General features: G+C 36.9%; 3 protein-coding genes across 4 annotated transcripts in view; all 3 read left to right on the top strand.

Moving 5' to 3' along the window:
* LOC116850518 (odorant receptor 67c-like) overlaps positions 1-878 on the top strand; it is a 3,741-nt gene extending 2,863 nt beyond the window's left edge. For both annotated transcript variants that reach the window (XM_032828900.1, XM_032828899.1), the window contains 2 exons: positions 282-440; positions 560-878. In XM_032828900.1, the coding sequence (XP_032684791.1) occupies positions 282-440; positions 560-631 (231 nt within the window). In that variant the 3' untranslated portion in view covers positions 632-878. The remainder of the gene's footprint in view (positions 1-281; positions 441-559) is intronic.
* A 703-nt stretch (positions 879-1,581) lies between these two features.
* LOC116850519 (odorant receptor 67a-like) lies at positions 1,582-7,033 on the top strand. The gene is made up of 6 exons (XM_032828902.1): positions 1,582-2,524; positions 3,630-4,051; positions 4,168-4,267; positions 4,626-4,727; positions 4,850-5,008; positions 6,163-7,033. Exons 1-6 carry the CDS (start codon positions 2,231-2,233, stop codon positions 6,223-6,225), a joined length of 1,140 nt encoding a protein of 379 aa, XP_032684793.1. The 5' UTR covers positions 1,582-2,230; the 3' UTR covers positions 6,226-7,033.
* A 184-nt stretch (positions 7,034-7,217) lies between these two features.
* Positions 7,218-10,109, top strand: LOC116850544 (odorant receptor 30a-like). Its single transcript, XM_032828950.1, has 6 exons — positions 7,218-7,615; positions 8,238-8,647; positions 9,004-9,103; positions 9,346-9,447; positions 9,524-9,682; positions 10,041-10,109. Exons 1-6 carry the CDS (start codon positions 7,280-7,282, stop codon positions 10,107-10,109), a joined length of 1,176 nt encoding a protein of 391 aa, XP_032684841.1. The 5' UTR covers positions 7,218-7,279.
* The last annotated feature ends 968 nt before the right edge of the window (positions 10,110-11,077 follow it).

Below are 11,077 nucleotides of genomic sequence, written 5' to 3'. Positions count from 1 at the left end.
AGTGCAAAAGCACATGTCGAAAAAACACTTTATCGCGTTCCATTTTTCACAAAGCAAAAGAAATTGTTGTTTAGGAAAATAATTGTGTATGCTGACTGAATGTTATCGAGAAATGTCGAAATTAATCACAAACTACCTGTTTCGTTAGTAATGACTACTAGAACTGTTTGCATTGCCATCTAACATTTACGGGCGGAAACTAAGTTAAGGTCCTAATATGTGTATTGAGATACCCTTCAGTGCAGTATATCGAAATGCATCTTTACACCTCGATGCTTCAGAGTAGTAACATCGCCCACGCTGCGTATGATTCGTTGTGGTACAACGAGAAAATATCTCTACGGAAGAGTCTGCTGTATGTCGTGTTGCGAAGCCATAAGCCTGTGATCCTGTCCGTTCCGTGCATGCTACCGGCTCTTTCGCTCAATTACTACGCCTCCGTAAGTTACCTGATACTGTCGCTAATATGATTCGGCTGATCTTAGCGTTCGGACCAAATTTCAATTAGAGTTCACGGAACATTATTCAGATGAATGAAATTGTATTTGTGTACTTGCAGTACTTGTCAACTACATTCTCTTACCTGACAACCTTCCGAGCAATATTTGCCGAGGATGGCTTGCAAATATGATCAATTCTAAATCCGCGTCAATCCCACGCGAAGACGGCTAATGGTGCGACACGTGTTGTACATATTTCGATTACATCTATGAATACGTAAAAGTAGAAGTTGACAATGAAACAGACTCTAACGATTATCGGAATTACAATTTGTGTATGTGTTTCATCATGTTTTAATTCTTTGTCATACCAATTAAGTAACTAAGTTTACGAGCGAAAATGTGCGCGAAATAAACGACTAGAGCTTTTTTCTATTTTCTCGACTAATATTCTTTGTGTTAATTCAAGACCACTTTCTTCAATCAATACAAAAGTTGCGATAATATGCGAATAATCGCGAGTATTATTTTTAATACGACACACATATATACAGAGTGTCCCGCCATTACCGCATTATCTCTTAAGAACGGATTCCTGAGATAATTTAAAGAAAAAAATCCTAATGCAAAAATGTCGAGGCTATAATACTTTTTAAATTATTAAATAATTAAAGTTGATCAATTATATTGGCTAAAGTACGCGCGCTCAGGTACGGTATAATACACAATAGTACAGGTGCATGCACATAAGTGAGAATTTGCATAAGATATAAAATTAGTTGCAAATTTCTGAAAGAAACGTCAAATGTGTGACAGCTTATTGATTCTCATAAGTGTATTGTGTGATATTTTATTCATAACATTTCGACGAAATTGTTATTATTTGCGATGTTTATTTAAATGATAGAAAAGGCAAATTATTATTACATACGTTATTGTATGTATGGAACTTCCGTATCAATATTTGGAAAAGGGACGACATGTACATGCACCTGTATCATTGTGTGTTGTACCGTACCTGAGCGCGCGTACTTTAGCCAGTATAATTGGTCAACTTTAATCGTTTATAATTTAGAAAGTATTATAGCCTCGACATTTTTGCATTAGAATTTTTTTCTTCAAGTTATCTCAGGAATCCGTTCTTAAGAGATAATGCGGTAATGGCGGGACACTCTGTATATATGTGTGTCGTATTAAAAATAATACTCGCGATTATTCGCATATTATCGCGACTTTTGTATTGATTGAAGGAAGTCCTTAAGAGATAATGCGGTAGTGGCGGGACACCCTGTATATATATATTCTTAATGAGAGAACTAATGTAAATTTGTTTTTCCACATTATTACACATTGTTACACATATAATCTTCTCTTTCGAAAAGTGAAATTCGACTACGAAAGAATTGAGAAGTATTTGAGACGAAAAATTAAGTTGATGTTACTTTTCAGCGAAACATATTATGATAGAATTAATGTCCCGCGAAGAGAACTTAACGACTTCGTCCATTAATGAAGTTAATGCCTAGTTTCTCACACTCGTTAAAGGCAACCGTCTTATTAAGCGGCGTTTCTGATTGTCTAATTGCTCGATGTAATCTATGAATATAAAGTACGGGCGATTAGCTCGTCGTCAGTGGACTACGTCAGAATCGTGTATTTGCGCATGCTGCTGCGTAAATTTACGTAGCTGTGCTCGTAATGGTAATTAGTAAAAGTAATTAGATAGAGCTAGAATTCGCTTGGAAGCTGAAGAGATATAGATCGTGCACACACAAGAACGTACTGAAAACATGAGTATCTTCATAAAAAACGACAAGTTGTTACGTGCGTTACGCGTTTGCGGAATACTGACTAGAGTCTGGCCGTTGGAAGACGGAGTTAGCAGACTCCTAGTTATCTTTTACAAAGCACTGTTGTTGATCAACTTGGTGAATGATTTCTGCCTAATACCCGCGCTCATCAAGGGCATAATGTATTATCGAAACGACTTCGGCAACATGATGAAAGCCATAGTGGAGCTGATGTACGTTCTCGAGATGATTAGTACCATTGTCTATTGTGTGGCGCAGGAGAAACGACTTCGGGTGAGTATCTTGCACGATTTAATTGCCAATTCGTGTCTTAAAATATAGACGTTGTTATAAAGGGCAGAGACAAACTGAGCGATTTATTACTATCAAGACGAAAAACCAACATATTCTTCAGATTTTTAAATCCACGAATCTCTTCCCTCGTTCAACTAAATTCTTGGATTTTGAATTTTATTTTTTCATTATCAAAAAAAAATATCACACAGTTTAAATATCTAAATTTTGAAAGGAATAATGTATATATAATGTATGAATGTATGAATAATGTATATATAATGTATGAATAATCATTAAGAGCCGATGCTGGATGTTTTTTGCAAATGTTTATAATGGGGAGGATAATAATGTTTGTATCAAATGCACGCGCCGAAATATTATCCGGTCTTTACAACGTACACGATGAATTAATCTTTTCTACTAATAAACCGACTCTAGATCCCCTAATATTTTTCTATAATTATTATAATTATTAAATCTCCTTTATTTTAATGTTTCTCCCATGCGCATTGATTCTATTTTACTGTCGAAGCCTTGGTAGCCCAATAGGTAAAGGCGTCTTGCTCGGATAGTGGGGAGGTTTCAGGTTCGAATCCAGTCTGAGAGGCAGTTTTTTCGCAACTCAATGCGCGTGGGATAAACATTAAAATAAAGAGGGTGTAATAATTATAATAATTATAGAAAAATATTAGGGAATCTAGGGTCAGTTTGTTAGTGGAAAAGATTGATTCATCGTGTACGTTGTAAAGATCGGATAATATTTCGGCGCGTGCATTTGACACTATAAACATTATTATCCTCCCCATTATAAACATTTGCAAAAAACATTTAGCATCGGCTCTTAATGGCATTATTCCTTTCAAAATTTAGATATTATATATAAGAAGCCTTAAGATACAATTTAAATATGTTTCAATTTAGGAGCATTTATTCCATTACTTGATTTGTAATACCAATATTTGCAATCACTATTTTTTATTGCGTAACTCACGCTCAATTTTTAATTTTCACTTATTACTTAAAAGTCTTATGTTCCTCATTTGTCGAGTTTATTTGCGTTTGCTAGACAAAATGCGACGTGAAACGATAACCATTTTTGCAGATGCTGTTAGACGAGTTAGAATGTGCCGACGGCAAGCGCAGCTCGCCATATGAGGAGATCCTGAGACAAAAATACAGATTCTACTTGCGTATAATTTATAGCGGCATGATAACATCATACTTTGTTTGTGGAGGATCGTACATACTTGCACCGTTGATATTGTCGCAGAGAAAGCTCAGAAACTTTCCCCTCAACGCTATTTTTCCTTTGCCCATGTCGGAAACCTGGGCTTGGTACCTTGTTTACGTGCAGAACGCCTGCACCATCGTGCAAGCCTCCAAGGTGGTGCAGGTCGATGTAATGATATTTACTGTACTGTGGAACGCCACCTTCAAATTCCGTATGCTAGGTATGAAAATGCATTCTATGTTCTCCGTCGCTGAGCTGCGAGCTGCCATCGACGCTCATCAGAATGCACTCGAGTACGTTGAGACGCCATCTCGAATATTATATTATATTCTTATTATAATAGTAGTAATAGTAATCGGTGAAAATTATTGTGCTTACGGCTACGTTATTCTGTGATATTTCAATTTAGCTACGCACAAGAGAGCGGAAGCGTCGCCAGCTTTTTGATCATCAAATCGACGACAATCGCTTTCATCAACACGATAACCTCGAGTTTGCTGATCTTACGTGTGAGTATAAATTACGTTTAACACGAGTAATGACACTAAAAAAAGAAAAAAAAACAAAATAAGTAAAGAAGCAACGGTTAGTGCCACTTCTTTAATCTTTTCAATCGTTTCAAAACTATCTCTCTTTCGATCTTCGTTATTGCAATCTGTATTCCGCATTTCTTTCGCACCTCATTTGTATCTAAACGATGGTCGCGTTGATATTCTCGTTAAATTCTACAATTTCTGTTGCGTTTGTGCAAGTTTACTAAGTGTTAACGAGTCATGTGGAATTTGTTTATACAGACACATAGTACCTTACACAGATGCAGAGACACTAAGCTTTACCGTTATATTTAATCCTGTGTACATTCCACAGAATGTGCCTATGTGGGAGTTAATTCAGTTCGTTTCCATCATCCTGTTATCCCTTTTAAGACTCTATATCATCTGCTGGGTAGCGGAAGTAATGACCGACATGGTTAGTTCTCTAATTATCTTTTAACGACAATCACACCAATTAAACAGATACATTTTGATATTCGATAAAAAAAACAGCATATCGCGATTTTGTCTTTTCTCTTATTTTAATTCTTGTTACAGGCTTATGAAATTTCTTGGCGAATCTACGATTCTCCGTGGATATATGCGACGTCGAGCGTACGTCGAACTGTTTGCATGATTATACAAAGGTGTCAGAAATCGGTTAATGTTAAAGTCACTTCCGTTATACCTGCGATCTGCGTCAACTTTTTCGGGAATGTAAGCGTATACTCATCTTGTCGAGCATTTTGACATTCCCTTAAAATAGATATACATGGGAGAGGAATACCTTTGTCTCTTGTGGAGCGAAAATGTGTCCAAGTTGCTTGCGAAAGAGAAAGGTGTACATGAGACAATCATCCTCTGCGTGCATGCGTCAAAATCGTTGCCAAGCAATAGTTCTGACGATTTCTACACTCTATATTTTCTCTAAGCTGCTCGGGACTCTGTGAACTGTATATACTAGAAAGATTATTAATTTTATATAAAAAGTATCTTTTGCATATAAAAAATATATTTTGTGCTCTGTATAGTAATCACGCGCGCGAGAAATCATTGATCTTAATTCACGTTTATTCCATAAGGTTGTCAAGTACGTTACCTATATGATGTGTAAAAAGAATATATTAGACCAATGTTTTCAAAAACAATCTCAAATATCAATAAACTTCAAATTAACTTCAAATTAACTCAAAATTAACTTCAAATATCAATAAAAAAATTACACTAACACTTTCTTATGATCTATTGTAATAGTTTGCATAGACATTTATTAATCTCTACATTATTGTACCCTAAAATGCCATTGTACCACTATTGTATCCTTTTGCCATTTTACGTCAACTCTTTATTATCACTGTTCAGGTACTAATTTATAAACTGTAATACTTAATACAAAAGTTTAATACACTAATTTAATACACTAATTTTTAATACACTAAACATAATACATAAAAATTTAACACACTAATTTTTAAAAACTTAATACACTAATTTATAAACTGTAAACTGTAATACTATGCACTGTTCGGTGTATGCAACAAGGAACGATATACTTTCCTCTTTTGCACGTAACTTAGATTCGATGATTTAGAACATTTCGATGCTCACATTTCCCTTCTATGTGTATAGAGTATTTCACTCATGTATATCATGAGAAAAATCTTATACTCCACATAAAAAACTAAATTGAAAAGTTATTAACAGTCAAGTAAACATTTTTAATATTAATTGAGATATCACAAGGCTTTGTAAAAGACATTTTATGTAAAATATGCGACTTCTTTTATGAAATACATGAGTGAGACACTCTCTGCATACGTTCTATTATATTCTGTTAAAGCGCTTTCTTACATCATTATTTGGATTTTTAGGTTGTTTCCGCAGGGTTTTCCTATTTTGTGACGCTGCGAACGATATTGGGCGATCGCATTTAACGCATTTGCAACACTGCATACAGCGAGAAGTTAGGAGATATTCCTACTTAAAGTATCACTTGGAGCAATTATTAATTATTATACGAAACAAATGCAGATTTAATTGAAATAAAAGGTCAATACGGAAATTATGGTCAAGTAAATAGAACGATCTTAAGTGAACCCAAAGCTCGGTTGTTTATATTTTTTAGTGACAGCCGCGGTATTTCTCGAGCTTTTCCGAGTTCGATTAATATTGGTTAATTGTCGTAAATCCAACTGTAAGCGAAAATTTACTTGCAACTGTAGATTTCTGCTGATATTCAAGAGTTTACGCCTTTTCTAAATCTCCTTCTAACGTGATTGTAATCTGAAGGAAATGGAAAAAATTGACAAAAAGGTAATTAAAAAATAATTCAAAGGTTCTCAAATAAAAAAAAACTTTCTCCTCGCCTGAAGACTATGCAAAGGATAACGTAAACGCATACGAAGCGTAAATTACATGTAATAAAAATCGCGATTCTATTCTATGATAGCACATCTCGAAGGAACGCACACGCGTTTGAAGGTGTCGTTCCCTCCTGCCAAGTATAAACGATTGTAAGTCGGATGTAAGATCTAATATAAGCACATCGAGGTATTACGTTTAATAAAACCCTTAACATTGCAAGTCCGCGTGTTGCTACCGCGATATTATTTCGAAGCAGCGCATATCGCAATAATAATCCCAAGAAGGAAGGAAGGAAGAAAGAAAGGAGCCGTTATAGAACATTGTAGCGGCGCACACTCGCGCGTAATTCTTGCCAGTGTTATAACTTATTAATCCGCACGCTCGCGCACAAAGAGAGGAAAGAGAGGAAAATAAGGGTGAGTAATAATCATCGCTAAATGCTACATAATATACGCGGGGTATTCCGCGTTGTTGGCGGAAGGACGGGAGGAGAAGCGTTAAGAATGAAATCGAGTGAATCCTCGCCTCTCGAGTTTTCTTCATTTATGACGAGCGAGAACGTTCTTCGCGGAATTGCGAGAACGCAGCGGAAGAGACGATACTCCCGGCTTCCATAGGAGTTCAATGCGGACATATCTGTCCGCCACGGGAGAGGCGAGCTCGACCGACATGAAAGGGTTAACGTTGGAGAAGATTATCATGTTCCTGAGGTTGGGTCTGAAGTTCGCCTGTTGTTGGCCGATGCCTCGGAGCGCAACCAACTACCAGATTCTGAGTGACAAATTGTTTCGTCTGCTGTCCGGTTTGCACGCGATGCTGCTGGTCGCCGAATTGGCCTACACGATTATTTACCACGTCGAGAACGTGCGTATGTTCATGCAGTCGACCTGCGCGATGGGTATCATGTTCGAGGTGCCGCTGCAAATCTTGCTGTTCTCTCTGCAGCACGACCGTTTGCAAGTAAGTCACCAAGTGGAATCATCCGCTGAGCTGGATATATTTTTTCATTATTATTACTTTAATTTCGATTATACTTGTTATTACAATCTCGCTTTATTCGTTGAAAAATCGTGAGCTGTCACTCGAACGTTCCATGTTTAATAGAAGTCTAAGGGTCGGTTTTTCAATGATAGTTTAAACTTAGATTTCAACTTCAACTCTGTTTAAATAAAACAAACGCATTGTTAGAATAGAGTTTAAACTTGAATCCAAGTTTAAACTGCTTTGAAAAACCGGCCCTAAAAGGCAAACTCTTGCAACGCTTTCTAGAAATCAGAAAATCAGTCGTGTTACAAATCCAAATACTATTTCCTTCTAATGATAACAAGAGAGTTGAATAATGATCTAGTAATAATTTAAATTCGACACAAAACTGATGTAATATTTAGTTAGTTATTTAGTCTTGTCGAAAATCGAAAACGCTTTTCTCTCGTTGATGACCCAACAAAATCAATTGAATAGCAATATCTGAAATCGACGCCGAGAATATTGTTTCCAATGGACAATGTTGGCGTTTAAATAAGGTTCAGTCGGGATCGAAGGGATCGGCGCGATCTCGAAATCAAATCTTGTGTTTTTGCAGAGTGTGATCACACAGATGGAAGATTACTATCGACAAGCGAAGCCGTATGAGAGAGACGTGTTTCAAAGGTACGTCAATAAATGCACGCGCTATTACATGGTGACGTTAAGCATAATGAGTATCGCGTTCGTCGGCTCAATTGTGGAGCCGCTTTTTCGTGGTATCGACTCGTATCCTCTCGTGATAAAGTATCCGTTCGTCGTCGACCAGCGGCTGTTGTGGGCGATCGTGTACCTCCACCAGACTTTCGGGTTGTATCAGGTTTATTGTCAAGCGACCGGCAATGCTTTCCTTGCTCTTCTACTGTGGTTCACGTCAGCGCGCTTCGAAATTCTATCCATTAAGTTCCGCAAGGCTAGCAAATACTTCGACTGGCAAATATGCGTGAGGGAACATCAGGAGCTTCTTAGGTATGTTGTTAATTACCATAGAGTATCCGTCAATAGTTAATATCAATGTCAGCTTGTGATAGTCGTAAGTACTCAAGATTTAATCGCGTAAGAATTTTTTTACTGAATTCGACTGACTTTGCATTCAGTGTTTATTTATGTCATCATTATGCTTCTCGCATAACGATCAAAATTTTGTCTGCGGGTATTCAACGGACATTTTAAGTGAAAATAATTGTTGGTGGGTAAAGTCGAAAAATACGACAAGATTTACGAGATTTACGAGATGTTTCCATGTGCTGTCTCCTCTTTGTATATATTTAATTGCAGAATTGATTTCACCAGATCATACAGCGCGCTACGATGTATCGTTACAGATTTGCCCAAGAAATGAGTTTGTCCATTACGTATGTAGTGCTCTCGTCGCTCAGTATTAGCACCTTCACGTTAGTATTCGGCGGTGTCACCATTCTCAGCGTGTGTATACACATAATACTTTTAAACAACGAAATATATTCGGCTTATTCCTCAGTATTGTTAAGTAATACTGTTAAGTATTGTTAAGTAATAATGTTAATTTCGGAGTCACGCTTGTGTCGAACTTATCGATTTTATCGGTTTAAGAGACTGCTTGATCCTCTTATTTTGACAAACGCCATGACAGAATATCCAAATGAATCATTCGTCACCGCAATTCTTTCTTTTTTTCTTTCAAATAGCGGCTACCATTGTCCGTGAAAGCAGAGTTTGCCATCGTGTGCATTTCGTCAATGGTGAAGGTATTTCTGTGCGCTTGGCCGGCTGATCACTTGATGAGCATAGTGAGTCTCATGATACGAGTGGTATCAACCAATCCTATTGTGCCGCACAATTTGGAGACTTCTGAAAATATTTTAGAGCTCCGACATCGGCAACGCCGCGTACAAATCTCTGTGGTATGAGCACGGAATTCCTTCCCAAAGGATCATGCTGTACACTTTATTGCGGAGTCAGCGGCCTGTGATTATAACTGTTCCCGGTTTACTGACGGCTTTAAGTTTCGAACATTATTCCTCTGTAAGCGATCGCATCGAACACATTCTTTTCATCAATCAAGTGTTCCGTTCTTTTTTGTGAATTATTTCGCACATTGTAGCACAGGAGAGTCTTTGGACAAGCTGCAAGGAACACTATCTAAGACAAGTTTATTTGTGTACATTCTCTGCAATATGAGAAATGTAATAAATGTAATAAAAAACGTTTGGGATTGACGCGATAGAATCATCAAAATAAACAGTACTTTCGCATTCTTCTTGTGGCTTCCGAATACCTCCTTAAGCGAATAAACTTTATTCTTGAAAGATCATGTACTTCGCACATATGATACTTTGCATGTTTTACATGTTTTCCCGTGTTATTTGAAATAATTTTGCAGTACATCTCGACGGCGTTTTCATTCCTGACGACCTTTCGAATAATTCTTTCTGAAGATAAGGTGAGATAATACGAAGGGCTGCTTTTTTCTTCGGGGTTTTTTCCGACCACGCAACTAATAAGTGTGTAGAATCGCGTCAACTCTGTATAGCAATAGAGTATGAGTAAAACAATTCCATATAATTTAATCACATTTGTTATTTCTCTAACTTGATCATTTTTCCTTTCAGTCTTATTTATCGTAAATTAAAATTTCCCTACGCAAACGCAACGAATAAATTAACTTGAGACTCAAAGAATTCCTTGCGTAATTTTAATCTTAATAATGTAATCACACAAGGTTTCAGTTGAGGAAAAATTATTTTTCATAACATAAGATACATACTTCACCATAACTCTAAAATTATTTTGCCAGTAAAATAATACATAAGGTGCCTAATACGATATACGCGAATGATGTATTTAAACACGCGTTCATTTCGTTCACCATGAAGTTTTCAAAACTAAGGTAATCTCATTTGTGTAACGCAATTTGCATGGAAATAAATGCTTGTCACTGATATATCTTATAACTACAGTCATTAATATTCACCTTATAGTTAACATTTCAGTTGTTCAAAAGCAACGCAAGAAAGACTTGGCCGTAATTACGTGCAAATGCAACTGGATGCGACGAAAATTGGATCGCATTAGATGCACAACTTAAAAAATTCGATCGACCGTACTAGCATTGTTTTGCGCTCATATTATTTATACTGACTATGGTGTTATTTACGTTATTTCCATACGTTTCCTTGTTACTGCTATATATCACCCCCATGTATTAATAACGCGGTAATAACTGCGGTAATTCCGCTTATCACGCTGGCGGGGAAATAAGAAGACGAATGTATCATTGCGGGAAAGGAATCTTGATACATCATGTGTTGATTGAATAACTCATACGCTTTTGTTGCGACCTGTAATTCCGGCGTGCAGCTGTAAATGGCTGTATAGCCATTATGTAATGTATAGCCGCGAGGAGTTGCGGGCTTGAGA

This window comes from Odontomachus brunneus, unplaced genomic scaffold, assembly GCF_010583005.1.
Source record: "Odontomachus brunneus isolate Ranch 3 - 2012 unplaced genomic scaffold, Obru_v1 Obru_scaffold_148, whole genome shotgun sequence".
Classification (NCBI taxonomy): domain Eukaryota; kingdom Metazoa; phylum Arthropoda; class Insecta; order Hymenoptera; family Formicidae; genus Odontomachus; species Odontomachus brunneus.
This window is presented reverse-complemented; position numbering and strand designations above follow the sequence as displayed.

Excerpts from the sequence above, each read along its gene's own strand:
- LOC116850544 (XM_032828950.1), top strand. The coding sequence starts at position 7,280 with ATGCGGACATATCTGTCCGCCACGGGAGAGGCGAGCTCGACCGACATG. Across the intron at positions 9,104-9,345 it reads GCGGTGTCACCATTCTCAGC|CGGCTACCATTGTCCGTGAA; the intron begins GTGTGTATACAC and ends TCTTTCAAATAG. Across the intron at positions 9,448-9,523 it reads CTGATCACTTGATGAGCATA|AGCTCCGACATCGGCAACGC; the intron begins GTGAGTCTCATG and ends AAAATATTTTAG.
- LOC116850519 (XM_032828902.1), top strand. The coding sequence starts at position 2,231 with ATGAGTATCTTCATAAAAAACGACAAGTTGTTACGTGCGTTACGCGTT. Across the intron at positions 4,052-4,167 it reads GCTCATCAGAATGCACTCGA|CTACGCACAAGAGAGCGGAA; the intron begins GTACGTTGAGAC and ends ATTTCAATTTAG. Across the intron at positions 4,268-4,625 it reads CGAGTTTGCTGATCTTACGT|AATGTGCCTATGTGGGAGTT; the intron begins GTGAGTATAAAT and ends TACATTCCACAG.